At 43.0% G+C, this 23,434-nt stretch overlaps 2 protein-coding genes and 1 pseudogene across 3 annotated transcripts; 2 read left to right on the top strand and 1 right to left on the bottom strand.

Annotated features, from left to right (window-relative positions):
• The first annotated feature begins 610 nt into the window (after positions 1-610).
• On the top strand, positions 611-2,457 carry LOC308244262 (glutamate dehydrogenase 1, mitochondrial-like; annotated as a pseudogene). The gene is made up of 2 exons: positions 611-1,273; positions 1,863-2,457. The product of its transcript is annotated as a glutamate dehydrogenase 1, mitochondrial-like (transcript).
• A 10,197-nt stretch (positions 2,458-12,654) lies between these two features.
• Positions 12,655-16,285, top strand: LOC308244261 (olfactory receptor 5BS1-like; the record flags this gene model as incomplete). Its single annotated transcript, XM_080660226.1, has 2 exons — positions 12,655-13,427; positions 16,123-16,285. 2 exons carry the CDS (start codon positions 12,655-12,657, stop codon positions 16,283-16,285), a joined length of 936 nt encoding a protein of 311 aa, XP_080516352.1.
• A 3,567-nt stretch (positions 16,286-19,852) lies between these two features.
• Positions 19,853-21,570, bottom strand: LALBA (lactalbumin alpha; the record flags this gene model as incomplete). The annotated part of the gene is made up of 4 exons (XM_080660307.1): positions 19,853-19,913; positions 20,442-20,517; positions 20,953-21,108; positions 21,438-21,570. The coding sequence occupies 4 exons, from the start codon at positions 21,568-21,570 to the stop codon at positions 19,853-19,855; spliced, it is 426 nt and encodes a 141-aa protein (XP_080516433.1).
• Between the last annotated feature and the right edge of the window lie 1,864 nt (positions 21,571-23,434).

Genomic DNA, 23,434 nt, shown 5'->3' with positions numbered 1-23,434 from the left:
CCATTCTCCAGAGCATTTTCTCAATCCGTTGAGATTTTGCTTCCCAGCAATTGTTATCAGATTGGCTCAGATAAACTCATACTAACAATTCTCTACAGGTTTGGATGTTTTTAACTGGACACCTTTAAACAGTACCACCTTTAGACACAGGCAAATGTGCTCTCTGTCTGGGTTTGTGTTTTAGGGCTTCCTGTTGGCTGACATTCTTCACAGGGTGCCAGTCCTGCAGAATCCAGCTGATACACCACCCACAGCCAGCACGCTCCATAAATCAGACTCCAAATATTTGGACCCTAAAATTCCCTGCCCAAACAGCATCGGGTCCACCTGCAGGTCTCAGAAGTGTGCACACCAGGCCTGAGGAGCCCGCATGGAGCTTGACTGTGTGGGATGAATTCTTTTAAGCACACAAAGACCCTCCGAGTTCATGAAGAACCAACCCAATGATGGGACAAGAAAGGGCCTTGGGTCAGGGGCCTCCATTTGTGCTTTTTACCTGGGAAATAAGTGGGGGGTGAGCCTGCCGTGGAAGGAACAACCATTAGACTGAAAATTGGTTTCCCAACAGAAAGACAGAAGCCTTAAGACAGTGGGTTGATATTTGAAAATAATGAAAGAAAATAAAGGCAAACTAGAATTCTATACCCCAAAATGTACCTTAAATCGGAAGAAAAAGTACCTCAAAAATGAAGGGAGAGCTCCTTTGCCAGCCTCCACAGGGCAGGTGGACTGGACCGAGGGGCGGCGCGCGCTGGGGGCTGGTCCGCCCGCATTCCCAGGGCCGCAGGGTCCCAGGGCCGCAGCCGGCTCCTCCGGGCCAGGCGGCCAAGTAGCCAGCGGCAGAGGGAAGAGGGCAGCCAAGACCGCCTGCCATTGGAAGGCAGCCGGGCCCAGGGCCTCCGAGAGCGCGCCTCCCTCGAGGCGCCCCCACGCGTCCGTCTGGGGAAACGCCGCTGCCGCCCCGTTCCACAGCCCGCGAGGCGACTGTAGGTACAGCAAGGCCGCAGCGGACCGCGAGGATGGCCCAAACTTCAAGAAGGTGGAGGGCTTCTTCCACCCCGGCGCCAGCGTACTGGAGGACAAGCTGACGGAACACGTCAAGACCCGGGAGAGCGAGGAGTACAAGCAGGACCTGGTGCATGGGGACCACGTGCTGAACCTGCCCTTCCCCATCCAGCTCAACAAGGGCTCCTGGGCGGTCATTAAGGGCGCGGGAACCCAGCGCAGCCAGCACTGCACGCCCTGCGAGGGAGGTGTCTCTTACAGCAAAGATGTGAGTGTAGATGAAGTAAAAGTCTGACTTCTCTGATGACGCGTAAATGCGCTGTGGTTGATGTGCCCGTCAGGGGTGCTAAAGCTGGAGTTTAGATCAATCCCAAGAACTATGATAATGAACTGGAAAGGATCACAAGGAGGGTCTACATGGAACTTGCAAACAAGGGGCTTTATTGGTCTTGGCATTGATGCGACTTCCCCAGGTGAGCGGGAGCTGTCCGGGATTGCTGACACCTATGTCAGCACCATAGGGCACTTTGATATGAATGCACGTGTCCGCATTACTGGTAAACCCAGCAGTCAACTCGTTATCCACAGTTGTAGCTCCACCATTGGCCGTTTCCAAGGGATTGAAAACTTCCTCAGTGAAGCTTCTTACATAAGCATTTAAGGAATGGCTTCCGGGTTGGAGAGAAAACATTTGTTATTTAGGAATTTAGCAATGTGGGCTGCAGTCTGAGATATTTTGCATTGTATTGGTGCTAAATATGTTGGTGTTGGTAAATCGGGGAACACAGGGAATTTAGATGGCATTGGCCTGAAAAAAAAAAAAACAACTAGAAGACTTCAAGTTGCAACACAGATAGATCCTGGGCTTTCTCAAAGCAAAGCTCTACAAAGGAAACATCTTGGAAGCAGGCATACTGATCCCTGCTGCCAATGAGAAGCAGTTGACTAAATCCAGTGCATCCAGAGTCCAAGCCAAGGTCATTGCCAAAGCCACCAATGGACCAACAACTCCAAAAGCTGTTAAGATTTTTCTGGAAAGGAACATTATGGTTATTCCTGATCTCTGCTTGAATGCTGAAGGAGTGACAGTATCTTACTTTGAGTGGCTGAAGAATATAAATCATGTCTGCTATGGCTGTTTGGCCTTCAAATATGAAAGATTATAACTACCACTTGCTCATGTATGTTCAAAAGAGTTTAGAAAGAAAATTTGGAAAGCGCTATGGAACTATTCCCATTGTACCCACAGCAGGATTCTAAAATATTACCAAGTGCATCAAAGAGAAACATTGTGCATCTGGCTTAGCTTACGCTATGGAGTTTTCTGCCAGGCAAATCAATCGCACAGCCATAAGGTATAACCTAGGATTGTACCTGAGAACAGCTGCCTGTGTTAATGCCGTTGAGAAAGACTTCAGAGTACACAGTAAAGCTAGCTTAACCTTCAAATAGATGGATCATAACTACTGTCTTTATCTGTAACTTCTGCAAACCTATCACATAGTTTTACATGTAACCACAGACATCTCTTTCTCATATGGACATCATTCTCAACAAGTCAATCCAAATCAGCCCTTGAAGAAGAAAAACTTAAAGTTAGGAGATCATATACAGGTTGATGAGTGTGAAAGTAGAAACTGCCTATGCCAGAGGGCCAGTTGAGAAATTTTGTCTTTAAATAAAAAGTCTCCTTTCATCTGGATATGCTCCCTTCTCCATGGTTTGATCCCAACACTTTAGTTATCTTTTGTTTGAGATAAGCAGTCAGTTGCTTGCATTATTTTGCTCTGTCCAAGTCTGGGATGGGACGTGCTATAACTTTTACACATTTAAGAAGTGGGTGGCGAAAAACCAAGATGGCGGCAGAGGTAAGCACCTAAACTGCTGCCTCGCACAACAATTTCAAAACTACAATTAAAAGACAGAATGGACACCATCCAGAACCACAGGAAAGCTGGCTGAGTGAAAATTCTACAACTAGAAGGAAAGAGAAAAGCTCACAGAGAATTGGAGGTACGACAAAGGGTCTTTGTGCGCGCAGAGAGGAAGGGCAGCTGAGAGCCTGGCTGACTTTCTCTGGCGGAAGGGGGAAGGAAGCCCCCGACTGCACTGAACCCCAGTTCTGACTGCACTGAACCCCAGTCCCGGACAAAACCCTGTGGGCCCAGGCTCATACAGGGGGAGTCTGGACTGTCAGGTAGAGAGAAAGGCACCCGAGACTCGGAGACCCGGGGGAGACCCGGGGGAGCCCCGGCAGGCAGGCAGGGATCTGGAGGCGCGCATGCCAGTGTGCACAAAGGCTGCGGAGGTTGCCACAGGCTTTCCCTAGCAGAAGGGAGTCGGAAGCTCCTGACTGCACTGAACCCCAGTTCTGACAGCACTGAACCCCAGTTCCAGGTGAGCCCCTGGGGACCCATGCTCTTAGGGCGGGGGGCGGGGGGGAATCTAGACTCTCGGGCGGAGACTTGGGAGCTGGGGAAGGCAGAGGACTGGAGGCACGCGCGTGCCAGTGCGCACAAAGGCTGCGGAGGTTGCCACAGGCTTTCCCTAGTGGAAAGGAGTCAGAAGCTCCTGACTGCACTGAGCCCCAGTTCTGACTGCACTGAACCCCAGTTCCAGGTGAGCCCCTGGAGACCCACGCTCTTGTGGGGGGAATCTGGACTCTCAGGCGGAGACTCGGGAGCCAGGGAAGGCAGAGGTCTGGAGGCGCGCGCGCGCAAGGGCAAGGCTGACTGGAAGCCAAGACTGTCTGCTCCGCCCTGAGACTCCACCCCATCCAAGCTGAGCACAGAGGCTTTTGCAATTTGGCAAGTCTAATCCTATAAGGCTGTCTCCAGCACTGAACTTCTCCCAGCATAGACACAGCTGATCCTCACAGCCAACTGGCCTGGAGGTCAATTCCTCCCAGTGATACCAACAACAATCAAGACTTAACTACAACAAGGCTGTACACACAGTCCACAAAGGGGTGCATCAAGAGTGTCCACCTCAGGTTACCTGGGGAAGCAGACCCACTGGGCCATATTGGAAACCTAGCACACAAATCTACCTTACCAACTCAGGGAAGCAGTGAAAATGCGGCGTCAAAGAATCAGATCACAAACGAAAGAAATGGAGGAAAACAAATGACTGGATATAGAATTCAAAACCACGGTTATAAGGCTTTTCAAGAATATCCTAGAAAAGGCCGATAAATATAACGAGACCCTCGAAGATATGAAAAAAGGACCAACTAGAAATTAAACATACACTGACTGAAATAAAAAATATTATACAGACACCCAAAAACAGACTAGAGGAACACAAAAATCAAGTCAAAGAATTGAAATACAAAGAAGCAAAAAACACTCAACCGAAAAAGCAAAAAGCAAAAAAAAAAATCCAAAAAGTTGAAGATAGTGTAAGAAGACTCTGGGACAACTTCAAGCGTACCAACATCAGAATTAAGGGGGTGCCAGAAGAAGAGAGAGAGCAAGATACTGAAAACCTATTTGAAGAAATAATGACCGAAAACTTCCCCCACCTGGTGAAAGAAATAGACTTACAAGTCCAGGAAGCGCACAGAACCCCAAACAAAAGGAATCCAAAGAGGACCACACCAAGACACATCATAATTAAAATGCCAAGAGCAAAAGACAAACAGAGAATCTTAAAAGCAGCAAGAGAAAAACAGTTAATTACCTACAAGGGAGCATCCATACGATTGTCAGCTGATTTCTCAACAGAAACTATGCAGGCCAGACGGGAGTGGCAAGAAATTTTCAATGTGATGAATAGCAAGAACCTACAACCAAGATTACTCTACCCAGCAAAGCTATCATTCAGAATTGAAGGGCAGATAAAGAGCTTCACAGATAAGAAAAAGCTGAAGGAGTTCATCACCACCAAACCAGTATTATATGAAATGCTGAAAGGTATTCTTAAAGAAGAGGAAGAAGAAAAAAGTAAAGATAAAAATTATGAACAACAAATACATATCTATCAACAAGTGAACCTAAAAATCAAGTGAATTAAAAACCTGAGGAACAGAATAATCTGGTGAATATAATAGAATCAGGGGCATAGAAAGGGAGTGGACTGATAATTCTCAGGGGGAAAGGGGTATGGGGGGGTTCAGGAAGAGACTGGACAAATATCATACACCTATGGATGAGGACAGTGGGGAGAGGTAAGGGCAGAAGGTGGGGTGGGAACCGGGTGGAGTGGAGCTATGGGGGAAAAAGGAGAAACAATTGTAATAATCTGAATAAAGATTTATTTTTAAAAAAAAAGAAGTGGGTGGCTTTTTCAGAAGATGATAGGGTCCTAAAATGAATTATTGTCATTTCAAATCAGCAAAATAACTCAATTTTATGAGTTGCAAACAAAAATAAAAGCTGTTTCTCTTCATGCAGTTTATTCCTTTAGAATGAAATAAGTACATTTTGCTGTGATAAAATTGTTTTTAATTACCAAGCCTAACATTGACTCAGGCAGTGAATGCTTATAAACATAAATGGAAAAAAAAAACTAGCATTCTTATGACATAAAACTACATCTTTTATAGCTCATCAGTTCTGTATTGTTATCCAGAAGAAAAAAAAAAGGCCATATGGTTAATTATCTTCATAACTGATGGAAGCTGTTTGTGTTAAGACTATCTGAATTTGCTAAATATGACATATAGTCCAAATAATGCAGGAACCTCCTTATCGTGTTAATTTTTCATTTCCTTTGAAGATCTATTGTGTTGAGTAATCACACAGTATTTCAGGTAGAGTAACACCAACCCCACCCCCACAAAAAACCTATTTGGTTTTCCTGTCTGGAGTCTGGCTGACAACTCTAAGTATTGCCAATGTCTCCACCTCAGCCTGATTTTGAATACCCCCCCCCTTTTTTAGAGGTTTTCCATGCTACACACAAGCTTAGTTAACAAACACTAGATATTATTTATGTATTGAATGTGCTTTTTAAAAAAAATAATAATACCCTTTCCAAAAATTTCTAATTACTTTGTAACTCCATGACTTAACCTGATAATAAAAAGCTATTAAAATTCTGCCTTTTCAGCCCTGGCCTGGGAGCTCAGTTGGTTAGAGCACCGTCCTGAAACACCAAGGTTGTGGGTTTGAACCCTGGTCAGGGCACATACAAGAATTAACCAATCTATATATATAAAAGCCTGATATGCAAAGTGTCCCCTCTGGAGTTTGACCGGGAGTTCGATCACTTGCTATGATGTGTGCTGACCACCAGGGGGCGGTATGGAACAAAGGAAGGCCCCGGCTGGCAGCTGGCAGCCACTAGGGACCCTACCTGTGCAATAATTTGGTGCACTGGGCCTCTAGTGAACGCATAAATAAGTGGAACAACAAGTCAGTATTTATCTATCTGTCTCTCAAAATCAATAAATAAAATTTAAAAAAATTCTGCCTTTTCAAAAAAGAAATGAAAGGGAAATATTCTCAGACAAACAACAGCTTAAGACATTTGGCACCAGCATACTTGCATAACAGAAATACTGAAAGGATTTCTTTATATGGAGAAAAAATGTTCCTAAATGGGAACATTGAACTAGAGGAAAGAATTAGGAGCACCTGAAAATTTGTTCATGTGGGAAAATTCAAATTAATATTGATCTGTATAGTAACTTAATAATGTCTTGAGGAATTATACACATACATACATATGTATACATGTATGCACACACATATAATCAAAATGAATGACAATAACAGCACAAAATGTTGGAGGAGGTAAAAAAACAAACAAACAGGAGAAACCAAGATGGCGGCATAGGTAAACACCTAAACTGCTGCCTCGCACAACAATTCCAAAACTACAACTAAAAGACAGAACGGACACCATCCAGAACCACAGGAAAGCTGGCTGAGTGAAAATTCTACAACTAGAAGGAAAGAGGAAAGCTCACAGAGAATTGGAGGTACGGCAAAGGGGCTTTGTGCGCGCAGAGAGGAAGGGCAGCTGAGAGCCTGGCTGACTTTCTCTGGCGGAAGGGGGAAGGAAGCCTCCGACCACACTGAACCCCAGTTCTGACTGCACTGAACCCCAGTTCCGGGCGAACCCCTGGGGACCCACGCTCTTACGGGGGGAGTCTGGACTCTCGGGCGGAGACTCGAGCTGGGAAAGGCAGAAGTCTGAAGGCGCACGCGCGCCAGTGCGCACAAAGGCTGCGGAAGTTGCCACAGGCTTTCCCTAGTGGAAGGGAGTCAGAGGATTCTGACTGCACTGAGCCCCAGTTCTGACTGCAGTGAACCCCAGTTCCAGGTGAGCCCCTGGGGACCCACGCTCTTGTGGGGGGAGTCTGGACTCTCAGGCGGAGACTCGAGCTGGGGAAGGCGGAGGACTGAAAGCGCACATGCGTGCAAGGGCAAGGCTGACAGGAAGCCAAGACTGAGACTCCACCCCATCCAAGCTGAGCACAGAGGCTATTGCAATTTGGCAAGTCTAATCCTATAAGGCTGTCTCCAGCACCGAACTTCTCCCAGCATAGACACAGCTGATCCTTACAGCCAGCTGGCCCAGAGGTCAATTCTTCCCAGTGATACCAACAACAATAAAGACTTAATTACAACAAGGCTGTACACACAGTCCACAAAGGGGTGCACCAAGAGTGTCCACCTCAGGTTAACTGGGGAAGCAGACCCACTGGGCCATATTGGAAACCTAGCACAAATATCTACCTTACCAACTCAGGGAATCAGTGAAAATGCGGGGTCAAAGAATCAGATCACAAACGAAAGAAATGGAGGAAAACAAACGACTAGATATAGAATTCAAAACCACGGTTATAAGACTTTTTAAGAATATCCTAGAAAAGGCCGATAAATATAACGAGACCCTCGAAGATATGAAAAAGGACCAACTAGAAATTAAACATACACTGACTGAAATAAAAAATATTATACAGAGACCCAGAAACAGAATAGAGGAACACAAGAATCAAGTCAAAGAATTGAAATACAAAGAAGCAAAAAACACTCAACCGAAAAAGCAAAAAGCAAAAAAAAAAATCCAAAAAGTTGAAGATAATGTAAGAAGACTCTGGGACAACTTCAAGCGTACCAACATCAGAATTATGGGGGTGCCAGAAGAAGAGAGAGAGCAAGATACTGAAAACCTATTTGAAGAAATAATGACCGAAAACTTCCCCCACCTGGTGAAAAAAATAGACTTACAAGTCCAGGAAGCGCACAGAACCCCAAACAAAAGGAATCCAAAGAGGACCACACCAAGACACATCATAATTAAAATGCCAAGAGCAAAAGACAAACAGAGAATCTTAAAAGCAGCAAGAGAAAAACAGTTAATTACCTACAAGGGAGCATCCATACGATTGTCAGCTGATTTCTCAACAGAAACTATGCAGGCCAGACGGGAGTGGCAAGAAATTTTCAATGTGATGAATAGCAAGAACCTACAACCAAGATTACTCTACCCAGCAAAGCTATCATTCAGAATTGAAGGGCAGATAAAGAGCTTCACAGATAAGAAAAAGCTGAAGGAGTTCATCACCACCAAACCAGTATTATATGAAATGCTGAAAGGTATTCTTAAAGAAGAGGAAGAAGAAAAAAGTAAAGAGAAAAATTATGAACAACAAATACATATCTATCAACAAGCGAACCTAAAAATCAAGTGAATTAAAAACCTGAGGAACAGAATAATCTGGTGAATATAATAGAATCAGGGGCATAGAAAGGGAGTGGACTGATAATTCTCAGGGGGAAAGGGGTATGGGGGGTTCATGAAGAGAATGGACAAAAATCATACACCTATGGATGAGGACAGTGGCGGGGAGGTAAGGGCAGAAGGTGGGGTGGGAAATGGGTGGAGGGGAGCTATGGGGGGGGAAAAGGAGAAATAATTGTAATAATCTGAATAAAGATTTATTAAAAAAAAACAAAACAAAAAAAAAAACAAACAAACAAACAAACATTAAAACTATGCTAAAATCCTTATATTGCCCAGGAAGGAGTAAAAGTTCTAATTTATAGGATCACTGTGGTAATATCCATGGCAACCACTAAAACAGGAGTAAAAGACTCTCCTAATAGAAAGGAAAGAATGGAGTGATTTTTTTAAATGGTTAATCGAAAAGAAGACAAGAAAGAGAAAAAGAAATTTATAGCAGGTGTGACAAATAAGGAACAAATGGTGAGATGGAAAGTAAAATCCAACTACATCAGTAATTACATTAAATGTAATAGCCTAAGTACTCTGACTAAGAGATTATCTTGCTACTTAAAAGAACTTTACCTTAAACATCAGGTACAGAAAGGTTGACAATAAAAGGATAAAAATGCTACATCTCATAAATAATAAAAAGAAACATCAGAGGCCTGTGGCTTTCTTGACAAAGGTCAATCTTTGCCTCAAGTGAGCCATCTGTTGTCTTTTTGCATCTGAGATAACATACCTTTGAAATGTCAGCATAATCTTTTCCAGACCCCTCAAGGCACAACCACATGCACCAGAGGGGTAGACCACAGAACCCTCACTGTCATCTTGCTCCCTGCATAACAACTCTATGTGTGGTACATGATGATTATTAACTGTTCTGTACCACCAATGTAAAAGTATGTCTCTCCATTTTGCTTCTTATTCAGTCTCTGCTTTGCTTGCTCCTGCCCCCTTACGGATTTCATGTAACCCTCCTTACATCACCTTTTTTTATTCTAATGTATAAAGCTGCAAAACTGCCATCCTCCAACGCATTTTTCTCAATCCGTTGAGATTTTACTCCCTGGCAATTATTGTCAATTTGGCTCAAATAAACTAAAAAAATTCTCAGTTTGTTTGGATGATTTTTACATGGACATAACCACTAAAAATGATAATTATAAAAGTGATAGAGGTACTAATTATTGCTACAATGGCAATCATATTGTAATATATAAAGGTTGGTCAAATACTGAATGGCTAAGTTTCCAAGCAAAGGATCTGCTGAGTTATAGTCTGTGAAAAGAGAACAAGTAATCAGTAAAACCTTTAAAATAGTCAAAACGGTACTCCAGTTATATTTAATCAACTCCCTGACTGTTGATGTTGTAGATAAATTCTGGAGAGGAAAGTAACCTTTGGTGACTTACATGCATAATTGTATGAAAATGTGATATCCAGAAAATACATACCACTTACATATACTTTCTACTTCTGTATATACTTAAATTTGTCCATAATAAAAAGTTTTTACCACAATAAAAATTTTGTTTTAAAATTTTTTAATCTATTTGGATTTTATTTGAATTGCAATAAATGATGACACATTTTTATTTTCTTCTTTTATCATTAAAATATCTTTAATATATTTTTTATGTTTAAAGTATCTTCAATAACTTTTTTCACTTTTGTCTTTTATCATTATCTTATTTTTATAATGAAAAATATAAATTTAAAACATAAGAAAATTGGAAGGGAAAAGGGAGAGAAGAAGAGAGGAAGGGAGGGAGGCAGGTAAAGAAGGTGGGAAGGAAATTCAACCTTTAGAACTAAAAGGCCTTAGAATACTATATTCTTTTTTTATTTTATTTTTATTTTTTTATTGATTAAGGTATTACATATGTGTTTTATTCCCCCATTACCCCCCACTTATGCCCCCACCCCCCTGTTGTCTGTGTCCATTGATTAGGCTTATATGCATGCATATAAGTCCTTTGGTTGATCTCTCCCCCTTACCCCCACCGTCCCCTACCTTCCCTAAGGTTTGATGTTCTGATTGATGTTTCTCTGTCTCTGGATCTGTTTTTGTTCATCAGTTTATGTTGTTCATTATATTCCACAAATGAGTGAGATCATGTGATATTTATCTTTCTCCCACTGGCTTATTTCACTTAGCATAAAGCTCTCCAGCTCCATCCATGTTGCTGCAAATGGTAAGAACTCCTTCTTTTTTACCGCAGCATAGTATTCCATTGTGTAGGTGTACCACAGTTTTTTAATCCACTCATCTGCTGATGGGCACTTAGGCTGTTTCCAAATCTTAGCTATGGTGAATTGTGCTGCTATGAACATAGGGGTGCATATATCCTTTCTGATTCGTGTTTCTAGTTTCTTGGGATATATTCCTAGAAGTGGGATCACTGGGTCAAATGGGAGTTCCATTTTTAGTTTAGAATACTATATTCTTATCTTTAGAAATTACTGGCCATCCTAAGGCCCCAGTTATATGATGCAACCCACTGAAACAAGAATGATACAGGAGAAGAATAGTCGGCCCTGGAGAACTCATTCAGATTCAGATCAGACCTCCTACTTAAAGGCCTCTCCAGGGACCTCCCAGACTCTCTAGGTCAAGTCCCTCTGGACATTGTTATTTGGGCAGCAGAGTCAAAAAGGCTTCCCTTTGGATAGAAAGATCACAGGGATTTTACCCTGCTCAGAAGTTCCACTCTGCATCTTCTAAAGGAAGGACAAGGTCAGGAAAGCCACAGAGCTCTAACCACATTGGTGGCTTTTGTTCCAGTGTTGGAACAGATACCATTCAGGTATCCTCCACGGAGAGCATCTCTTGTTGGTCTGTGAAGACAAATCTCCATCTCATTTAAATGCATCTTCTTCTAAAACTATTCGCTCTGGGAACCTGTGAGTGCACAATTCATGAACAGAAATCAGATCCTTATTTATCATCTTCCTGAGTTATCTCTCAGGAAGGGAGGAGTGACCAGTTTACCTTCCTCTGATTTAGACTAAATCCCATAACTGTCCATTTTACCAGGTGTTCTAGGAGTTCTTTTATGTTTTGTCTCTCCTTTTGTATTTTGGCTTTACCATCCCTGTGATGTGGAGAAAATGGTCCAAGTTTGACTTGGTTTTATCCAAATCTCCTGACACCAACTCAGAAAATAACCCAGTCTTCGTGGACTCTCATGTTAAATCCTGAGATTACAGTGCAAACAGTGGACGTTATAATTTCACAGAAACCCTGGATGGGAAGCCCTTGGAGTTACTGATGTGCACAGCCCTCATTTCCACTGTGAGGATTTCTTCCTGCCGGGCTTCCAGCAAGCACCCTTGTGTGCCACTTCTGCTTGGGTTGACACAGAAGGGGAGAAGGAGTTTCTACTTAGTACCAGAAATACTCAAGGAAGACCGTTCCTCAGTGGTTAGGATTTCTAAACTGAAATGGACTTTAGAAACCATATAGTTTTCCCAGGCTGTTTTTTTATTTAATGAGGCTATTATGTTGTTTTTTAACTCACAAATTGTGGCAGGAAAGGTCTTGTACCATCATCAGGTATCCCAATACCGTAGCAATCATTCAAACATTCATCCTGGTCTGTCAGCTGGATGCCAGCCAAATGTTTATTACTGACTCACTATGCCAGCCAGCCCTCCTGTGGTTTGAACGCGGTTCCTTTTGGAACTGGAGAATAGCACTTCTCAGTACTCTGGCATCTGTTCCCAACTCCCTTCCTTTCCTTTTCCAGTCTGGATAATCACTGTTCTCTTCTCTTTCCTTCCTAGGTTTGATTCTCTACACTCCTCCTCCCCACCTCTCCACCTTGCCTTTGCTGCGTGGTCTGTTCTGTGTTAGCCAAGAAGCTTTACTCACAATGCCTCATCATCGGGCATGTCCTGGGACTGGTAAGCCTTTTCAGCATTCTTTTCCGCTCTTGTCCCTCTAAAGGAAAACTTGACTGCTCCATGGAAATTGGTAACATAACCACAGTCACCGAGTTTGTTCTCCTAGGACTATCCAACAACCCTCAGATCCAGGTAGTACTCTTTGTACTGTTCCTGGTGATTTACCTCCTGACCCTCACAGAGAACCTGCTGATGCTGCTGGTGATCAGAGCTGATTCCCACCTCCACACCCCCATGTACTTCTTCCTGAGTCACCTCTCCTTCCTGGATGCTTTCTATTCCTCCATCATTGTGCCTAAACTGCTAGAGAACCTTCTTTCCAAGTGGAAGACTATATCCCTTCTTGGGTGTTTCACCCAGATTTTCTTGGTCATATTTTCTGGAGCCACTGAAGCTTGCCTCCTTTCAGTCATGGCCTATGACCGGTTCCAGGCTGTGTGCCACCCACTGTTGTACATGATGGCTATGGACAGGAAGGTGTGTACTGGCCTGGTGGTAGCATCCTGGGCCGTAGGAATGGGGAGTAGCCTTGTTAACACCCTTCTCCTGGCTCAACAGAACTTCTGTGGCCCCAACTTCATCCACAGTTTTGTCTGCGAGCTTCCTCCAGTGCTCCTTTTGGCCTGTTCTGACTCCTACATTAGCATCGCCTCCATGCTGACAACTGTGGGGGTCCTGGGCTTTGGCACCCTTGTCCTGTTGCTGGGTTCCTACACCCATATCATCATGACAGCCCTGAGGATCAACTCTGCCACAGGTCGGAGCAAGATCTTCTCCACCTGCTCGTCTCATGTTCTTGTGGTCATCATCTTTTACGGTTCAGGAGTTTTCAGGTATGTCATACTATACCTCATGAATATAAATGTAGGATATTCCAAGTGGCCTTGGTCTGTAGAACCAAGCATTGCAAAAGTAGCAGGATAATAATTGTGATGTAATTCAGAAGGCTGGGCTCTAGTCCTGGCTCTGCTGTGGACAAACTGTATGAATTATGAAAAATCCATTTTCTTTTTGAGGCCTCAATGGTCTACTCTGAAAAATGAGTTTACTCAAGGACTAAACATGTTCCTAATTACTTTAACCTATGATTTAGTAGTTCTCAAAGGGAAATCAGGGAGCCTTTAGTAGATTTTTATTCAAAAAATGAAAACATATTCTTGAAACAGATCCCATCTTTCTTTCCTGCTGGAAGGTGATGTCTCCAAAGCTTATTTATAACTATTTATTAGGCACCTACAAGACACCGGGTGCTTTACATGATTGATCTGGGCATGTATCATGCCACAAGAAAAATATTGGTAACTCCATTTTTATATAAGGAACCCAAGTTTCAGGGGTAACCAGGTAATTTCTCAAAGGCCCCAGAACAAGTTAGTCATGGAGCCATAATTTAAAACAAGCCTCACTGACTTCAAGCCTCATGCTATTTCCTACCAAGCTTCTCTCAAACATATACAGCTCCAGCTGATGATTCCTCACTTATAGGAGACACAGTAAGTATGGCCTGAGCTCTCTATTAGTGAAATGCAGATGGGTTTGCACAAATGGCTCCATGCTCATCTCACCTGTTTGTGACTTGGAGAGAAACCAGAGGTGGGAAAAAATTATAAAGAATTGTCTAGGAGAGCTCACCTGAGCCTGTGGACAAATATCCTCATCTCTCTCTGTGTCAGTATCCTCATGTGCTGTAAGAGGACAATAAGATTTCTCCTACCTACCTCACAGAAACGTCAGGAGAGATGAAGTAGATGATGAAAAATCATAGTGAAACAAATATCTTTTTTAACCAAGCATACCAGAACTCACAAAGAACATTTCAATGATGATGGTACCTTTGCTAAAAATAATAATAGTAGTAGTAGTAATAATAATAATAATAACAATAATAATAATAATAAGTTATGTTTCTGTGGGAAATACTCCCAGTAGCACTTTAACAAGATACAGCCAAAATTTTAATCTTATCATTTTAAACTTATATATTGTGCTTAACACATTTTTATCCTCCACTTTATTTACCAAGCTTGGTCTTTTCTAAGCCAGAGGAAAATGCACCTAAAAAGACAAATGTTTGTCCCCTACTCATTCATTATAAAAATAATGTGCTATGATCCAGAGTTGGGAATGTTGAGAACAACGACAGTTTTATTGGATTAAGCTTACAATTTTGCAAGAAAAAATGATCACAGGATGAGGACATGTACAGGCAGTCCTCGGGTTACGTCGGACACAACGTTGTTTCGTGGTTACGTCACCATCTCCCATTCATTTATAAAAACAAAAAGTTCCAACATTTCAATGTATGTACATATGTGCTTTATGTTTTTTATTATTTATTTACCACAAGTAAAGGTCATGAATTGTTCTCTTCCTTTTAATTTTTTTTTTTACTGTTTCACTTCATTACTGCTGTGTATGTGCTCCATGTGAGTGACATAGGTGCTTATGTAGGTGGGTTCCGATATACGGCAAAAATCGCGTTACATCGCACCCCACCGTAGGAACGGATCTCTGACGTAACCCGAGGACCTGCTATAGTTGTATATATAGGGAAGAGAAGATAAAAATTCCTCACATTAGCCCTAACCGGTTTGGCTCAGTGGATAGAGCATCGGCCTGCGGACTGAAGGGTCCCAGGTTCGATTCCGGTCAAGGGCATGTACCTGGGTTGCGGGCACATCCCCAGTAGGGGGCGTGCAGGAGGCAGCTGATCGATGTCTCGCATTGATGTTTCTAACTTTCTATCCCTCTCTCTTCCTCTCTGTAAAAAATCAATAAAATATATTTTTTAAAAATTCCTCACATTATCATCACAGCTATTAAAGAAGGGTGCTTTGGGGAGTATGAAGTGCTATGGAAATGCATAGAATTATCATTAGTTCTACTCTAACCTGCAGCACTTGATCTGCTGCAGAACTTTTTTGCCCAGGGCAGCTCCTGTAATGTTCTGCCTAAGATCACTCATATTTGGCCCTGGCTAGTGGCTAAATGGTTAGAGCATCAGCCCACGCACTGAAGGGTCATGGGTTCGATTCCCAGTCAAGGGCATGCACCTGCTCAAAGTCACGTACCTGCATTACAGGTTTGATCCCCAGCTCTGGTCAGGGTGCTTGTGGGTGGCAATCAATGGATGGTTCTCTCTCTCTCTCTCTCTCTCTCTCTCTCTCTCTCTCTCTCTCTCTTTCTCTCTCTCTCGCCCGTCTTTCTCCCTCCCCCCTCCTTTTCTCCTTCCCTCCCTCCCTCTTTCTACTCTCTTTCTCTCAGAAAATCAATGGGAAAAAAATATCCTCAGGTGAGGATTAACAACAAAGAAAGATCATTCATGTTTGAAGGCATCTGAAGGCAGAAATGCTCAACTTCTCACTCACTGACCATACAGTCATTTCTAGGTGCTGCCACCAGTGACAGTCGGCTCAGCCCCGAGGACCCTCTTTGCAGAGTCTCTGGGATGGGATAGACTGTGGCTGCCAACAGTACTGTGACCATTGTCCTGAGCTCAGTTTATCCCTTTGTGCACTTGCCTTCCAGGTACATGACTCCAGCCTCTGGTTCAGTCCTGGAGCAAGTGCTCTCCATGCAGTACAGTGTGGTGACGCCTCTGCTCAACCCCCTCATCTACAGCCTGAAGAACCAGGAGGTGAAGGCAGCTCTGAGGAGGATGCTGGCCAGGCAGCCCAGGCTGACCTTCTAACCCAGGCCCCACCGCCTCACCCGGAGGAAAAGTTATGGGAAAGAAGAGGAGGCAAAAGAGCTGTCACCACTCAGTGATCTCAGCATTCATTCTTTTTCAGAACAGAAGTCTTCGTTTTTTCTCACCCCAGTGCCCTCCCCAGTCAAGCGAGTTTGGGAAACTTCCACAAACCAGATTACACCATCCACAGGGGGCCCAGTCACCACACAGGAAAATGCTCACAGCTTTCACTGGCCATTTCTACAATGATCGCTTTTCCCTCTCATTTCTTGTCTTTTCTACCCCTCCCCTTTATGCCTCTTCCTCACTCTTTTATTTTTGTCTATGCACAAAGTATAAATCAACCTAGCTGGCCACTAGCAAATATCCCACTGCATTCTGGGGGAGTCCAGTCTTGGAACTGTGAGACCCAACTTCTCCTTTGTTCCCTTCCCAAAAAAATTCCTGGCAAGATCTACAGCTCCATAATAACTCAGAAAGAAAGAAATAAGTGCATCTCCTCCTGTCTTTGTTCTTAACAGCTGACATCTAAAGTAAAGCCTAAAAAAAATAAAATAAAACCTAGCAAATAACAAATCCTCAATAACTACTTGTTTTTTTTTTAATTGTTTGAAGTATTACAAATAGTAGTACATATGTCTCCTTTCCCCCCCCCTTTCCCCCGGCCTCCCCTACCCCCCAGTACATGCCTTTACCTGCCCCCCCCCCCCCGCAGTGTCTTGTATCCATTGGTTATGCTTATATGCATGCGTACAAGTCCTTCAGTTGATCTCTTACAGCCCCCCCCCAACCTCCCCTGCCTTCCCGCTGTAGTTTGACAGTCTGTTCAATGCTTCTTTGCCTCTGTATCTATTTTTTCCCTATTTCCTTGATATCTATATTGTTGTGAATGCTAGAATTTTACTGAATAAAATTAAATATTCTTTTTAATTTGTCAACAAGTAGTTATCGAGGAATCAATATCTACTTGTTGACAATTTACGGAATGAAGGCTAAGTTCGTCTGAGGAGTCCTTTCTCTTAAATGATCCTAGAAAATGGGAGGAGGTGAATATCGTCCTCTGACATGTAAGTCTTGAGAGCAAAGCCCCTGTCTAATACCTGTCCTCGGTGTCTAGAATAGTCCTGTCATCTAATAGATGTTCAGTTAACATTAGATAAGTGGCGGGGGGGATGAATGAATGAAAGAGAAGGGGGAGTGAGAGAAGGAACATATTAAAAAGAATATTTAATTTTATTCAGTAAAATTCTTGCATTCACAACAATATAGATATCAGAGGAAACGTAGCAGGGAGAAAAAATTGGGATAGAAAGAGAGAAAAAGAATCCATATTTTGGGGCACTGACCTGGGTCCTCCTCACACAGAGCTCTGTGAATGGCATGTGCAGAGACAGCTCCTGCCCTGAGCCTCCTCACAGCCCCCCTTAGCCTGGACCACTTCAGCTCCCTGCCTCTTCAAGACATCCCAGCCTAAAGGAATGAGAAGGAGTTGGAGAGAGCAGAGCAAATGCTCAGCTGCCATCCCACCTCCCATTCAGCTCCCAGGCAAGTTCTCAGGAAGAGAACAATAGCAGTTTCCCTCCTGTTTCTACCTAAAAGCCAAGATCTCTGCATCAGTCCAGACTACCTCCATGCCAGCTCCCTGTCCTTGACCCTCTGACCCCAGGCTAAGATCCTCTCTGAAAATAAATGTATTGTCAGTTTCTTTCTGCAAAGGCCTCTGAAGATTATGGCCTTATATATAGTATACCCACAAGTGAAATTTCCTAATCTTCTCTATAGGGTGAGAGCCAAGGCTATGGGGCTGAGCCAGCCTCAATTTTAGTTGCATTTCTGCTCTGACCACTTGATGGAGCTGGGCCCTTATATTTTCCAGAGCATATGGCTCCCTGAGCATGTAACTGAGGCAGAGTAATAAGTAAGAAGTAGCTCAATGGGAGGAATGGACATCCAATCCTGCCCTTACCATACACCCATACACAGGGATTACTCCTAAAACCTTGTATACTTTGGGGAAAGTTTTTTGTCCCATAATTAGGAAGGGAATAGCATGCAATGCATTGGAAGATGCATCACCTTGTATTTAAATTCACACAAAAACTTAATATGATGAATATCAAGTTATTTTCTAAGAGCTTGTTTTCATTAAGTATAGAGGAGGGATGGTCTCCCCACCCCTGCCTAGCATTATAGGTCCCTAAGTAGGCCATGGGGGCCTCAATTGGAAGCTGCTAGTGTCTGAGATAAGTAAATCAGACTGCCTAAAGCCCCAGCAGGTAGAGGGGTGGGGGCAGTATAATTAGCTATATTAGGCATCTTAGGAAAGCAAGAAGAAGAAGACAGGAATTAGAAGATAACTCAGCTAATTCAGAAATGTGGTAGATTAAATTGGAGTTTTGGATTGTCAAAGAAGGAAGAGATTTCTGAAAAACCACCTAGGTTAAAACCCTCATTTTAAGAGAGGAACTTGGGGTACAGAGGACAGAGGTAACCTGCCCAGATTTGAACAATCAATGAGCAGCACAAACAGACATTAGTACTCAAATCTCCTGATTTTCCTTCTTTCACATTTCTCATAATCATTAGAATAAATAAAGTTCTGTGAAAATCCTTCTTAAAAACAAGTGAAGCGGCAAGGAGTAATGGAAAGCAGGGTCCAAGCCCAAAGGCCCCGGTGTCCATTCTTCTATTACTGAGCTGACTGTAAGCGTCCTCTGTTTTTAGCCCTAGTTTCCAGAAAGAGCTCCTCTCACAGCTCTTTGTGAAGAGGACTTCCTTATCTCAAAGACAAAGAAATCCCTCAACCCTTTTCAGATGCCTGAAGCCCCTGCCCTTGCTGTCTTTTTCCCACCCCACATCTCCATCTGCCAAAATCCCACCCATATACAAAGCCAACTCAAATGCTACTCCCTTCATGAATCCTTCCTTGATCCCTTTTCCCATAAATACCCTCAAATATAAATGATCTTTCCTCTTACTAATGCTCAGGGCACATTTCTAACCTTACCCATGATGTTTATGATAATATTCCTTGTATATTATTATTTATTAGTGTTTATTCCATCTCTCTTACTTGTTCTTTTAGCCAATTTTGGACCCCTTCTATAGTTCCTTGAATATTCTAGGTGATCCATAAAAGTTTTTTGACTGAGTTGGCACAGAAAGTAAATCCATCTTTCTGTTATAAGTTCAACCTATTTCCTTTTCAGTAGAGATAGAAGGTAGCTATGATCTATGACTTCAGTATATACCCACACACCCTAGTCCCTCTCCCTCCAGGAAGAAAATACAGCCAGCCATTCAAAATCAGAACCTTTATTTAGGACAGAGGTAGAATCCATTGTTGTAGTGAAAGTGCCACCAGGGGCATTCAGCATGGGACAAAAGTCTAGTGCACCAGTCACATATCCCTAGAGAATTGTCCTCATGTGTCCAATGATGTTACTACAGGGCCCAGGTCTCAAAGACAAATTAGCTTCAAGTGAGTAGAAAGATGCAAACTGGGGTATCTTTGGGGAAGAGGAGTTCCGGGAGCAGAATAAGAACAGAAGCAAGGACAGTCGGTGCTCACAACTTCTCACAGAGCCACTGTTCCAGCTTCTCAGAGCAGAGTGGCTTATGGGGCAACCTGATAATGGAAAGGAGACAGGGCAAGTTGGCTGACTGGATCTTAGCTTAAACTTCCATCTAGCTTTATCCCAGGAGAGATAGGGTGGAAGAGTATGGGTGAAAATTACAGAAAGACTTTCCTAGCCAGATGAGCCACCTAGTGGAGTAGGGTTCATTTTTAAAACTAAATTTTTTTTAGTTTAATTAAATTAAATTAAAAATTGCAGGGCTAAAATAGGTATACAGTGGTACTGAGGGTTCACTTTAGGGTCGAGGACTATACAGGTAGAATCAGATGTGCAAGTCTAGCTGAAAGGAGATTGGGTCTCAGCCTTCTATGGGGAACTCCTATTAGGACAATTGCCAAACAGGAGTGGAGTGATGGAGGCTTAAAACTTGGAAACCTGAAACTGCTTGATGAGTGTTGCTTTGGAGACTATATTCTAGATTAAATGGCCAGAAGATAGAGAGGGGAGGAGTGGTGCAGGAGCTAAAGGGGTGAGAAGAAGAAAGGGAAGGGGAAATAGAAAATAGAATAGGGACTCACCAGTAGTCAATTCCTTCACTATCCAGGATCTTCTTGGCACACATCATGTCATCAGTAAGGTCATCATCCAAGAATTCTGGAAATAGTCAGAGGGAACAAAATGAGAGAGCTGAGTATTATCCAGAAAGGTAATGAGTTTTTCTCTTCCCTGGATCTAGTAGGTCTGGTCCTTCTCTGGAGGCTTATGCCTATTGCCTTTCTACATAAGAAAGCCAATACAGAAATCCAATGCCTCCCCTAGCTGAGGGGCATGTCTGGAGGAATTATCAACCACATCAACTGACTTTCTCTGAAAATGCTAGGTATCAGACTTCAAGACTCCCAGATCATCTACCCATAAACTTCAGGGGACCATTCGGGGATTTGATGATCAGGAAAATTCTAGCAGCCTCTTACATAGTATTCTCAATCCAAGTCCCAAAGTTGATGTGGAGTCCAAGGCAGTGAATCCAGAGAGCATCCAGGAGGAGGCTCAGAAAAACAGAGAAACAGGGTAAAAGAGGCTACTCACTATCACAGGAGATGTCACAGATGTTCCTTGACTGTATCTGATTGTCCCTGCACCAAAGTTTATTATTGATCTGGAAGAGTCCATATTCTGTCTTGCCATTGTTATTGACTATGGTTTGTGTGTCATAACCACTGATATGAAATATGTTACAGATCCCTGGGAAAAGAGGAGAAAGGTATCACAAGAATGTCCAGGCATCGCATAAATGAGGACCTGTATTCCTAGAGAGAAAATGGCTCTCCAGCAAATCTCCAAATATGGCAAAGCAACAGAGTATCTTGATGAGATAAAAAGAAAAGTTCCAAAGAGATCAGACAATGGTAGAAAGAAAATATAGGAGAATAAATGTATTAAACATGTAAATAGATCAACATAAAAGGGTTATTAGATAGTTTAATGAAAGTAAGGATGAAAGGGGTGAGAATAGAGGGTGAAGGAGAGAAGCTGATGAAGAATGGGATGAAGCAAGGCAGCAGAAAACTCACATTCAGGTAGAGTGACGCCTCCATAGCCATCCATGTCTTTCAGCACCTGGGACAGCTCACATTTTGTAAATTGTTTGGCCTGAAGGCCAGGGAACAGAATGCCCACCAGGAGCAGAGACGCGAAGGACATCATGTTGGCTCCCCCCAGTAATCTTAAGTGGGCGCACCACTCATTCTTCACCTCCTTTTATTCGCGGAGAAAGCCTCATGAGCCCTGGCACCAAGCCCTACTTCTAGGAAAAGGGTGAAGAACAATGAGTTGTGCCACACAGAAACACTGAGCCTGCCAACTTCCTTCCGTAATTTCACCCACTTTTCCTTCCCCTTCCCTAATCTCTAGTCCATACCAGGTATTGTTTTTCCTCTGTCCAGAGAGAGTTCCAAGCATGATCCTGTTCCCCAGTTGGCTTTATTTATACCTTTGTTTCTTGTGGGGTTGGTTCTAGGAAGGAGGATGTCCCCAGCCAACCTCAAGAACAAAGGAGACCTCAGGGGTATTATGAGTGAGGCAATCAGAACATACAATAAGTCCATGACCAATGCCCCTTTCCCCCTACAGACACACAGAGTATGTAAAAGGAGTATATGTCATTATATGCCATGGTCCCAGGATTAGAACTAGCACTTGTCCAGTCAACCCAGGCATAGTACAAAGCCAAGGAAGAGTCCCTTGATATAGTGATTCATGGCTGAGGGCTCAGGAATGGTTACAAAATATGGCAACACAGACTTTAAGAATCAGATATAACTTGGATCTGGAGACTTACTACTTCAGGAAAACAGAGAACTTGAAAAGTGTGTGTGACGGTACATATTTATGTATCCTATGCACTATTATCAGGCTCCCACCTCCAACCCCCAAACCTGATTCTGCACTGAAATTAATTGAAACATTATGTAAATCCAAGACTAATAACTTGTAGCAGATTTGTTCATGGGTATACTAGTAGAAACTTGTAGACACCCTCGGAGTTGGCCTCTGTAGATTAAAAATAGAGTGACCCAAGCCAATAGAAAAACTGGACTTTAATCACTTTAAGATTAGGCTAGGATATAGATGGATCCTATACAACCAGATTCTAGGTCTGAGCTTTAAGATCAGTGCCCCTGAGCAAGTGGAGTTGAGGGTACTAACTCTGAATAATTCCTTCAACTTGTTGGCAACAAGCTTCATGTACCAATAGCCGTTAGCCTCCTTCATGCCATGGCTCATCCTCTAAACATACTTTCTTATATTGCAGAGCAGTATCCTTCCCAACTAAACTATTTAAGACTTCCAAACTTAAGGCATTGCAAACTGTTATAGTCTACAACTCTTCAGAATCAGGGAAAACTCCTCTTGGTTTTATCCCATTTCTGTACCATGGATAACCAGTATATGAAGTGGCATGAGTAAAATGAGTGTGGAGATCTTGGAGTGCCAGGAGAGAGGAGGAGAAAGTCCTGATAGCAAAGAGATACATTTTCAGAAACAGAAAAAAATGCTGCTACTGAATTTCTCCTCCACTCCACCCAAAGGCATTGGGAGAGGTACATGAAGGACAGGAATAGGAATTTTTTACACTAGTAAGCAAGTATGGTTGAGAATGTGACTGGGAATGAGAGGATGATCTTGAACCATGTGTGATAGGGACACATTTAAAAAGCTAGTCCTGCCCAGCTGGTATGGCTCAGGTCATGGTTTGATTCCCAGTCAGAGCACATGCCCAGGTTGCAGGCTCGATCCCCATTGTGGAGTGTGTAGGGGGCAGCAGATCAATAATTCTCTCTCATTGTTGATGTTTCTATCTCTCTCTTCCTCTCCCTTCCTCTCTGAAATGAATAAAAATAAATTTAAAAATTTAAAAATCTAGTTCTGAGGACTAGTCTTTCCAATAGTGGAGTCTACTGTAAAATGCCTTCTGCCCTGGGCTATGCACTAAGTACTTGTGATAGAATAAACTAGTGGGCCAGGAATCACAGGGACTTTCTACACATCTAGTCAAGTTAAGACTTAT

The sequence above is a fragment of the Plecotus auritus genome (assembly GCF_963455305.1).
Source record: "Plecotus auritus genome assembly, chromosome: 3".
In the NCBI taxonomy this organism is placed as follows: Eukaryota; Metazoa; Chordata; class Mammalia; order Chiroptera; family Vespertilionidae; genus Plecotus; species Plecotus auritus.
Note: the sequence above shows the minus strand (reverse complement) of the source record. Positions and strands in the feature narration are given on the sequence as shown.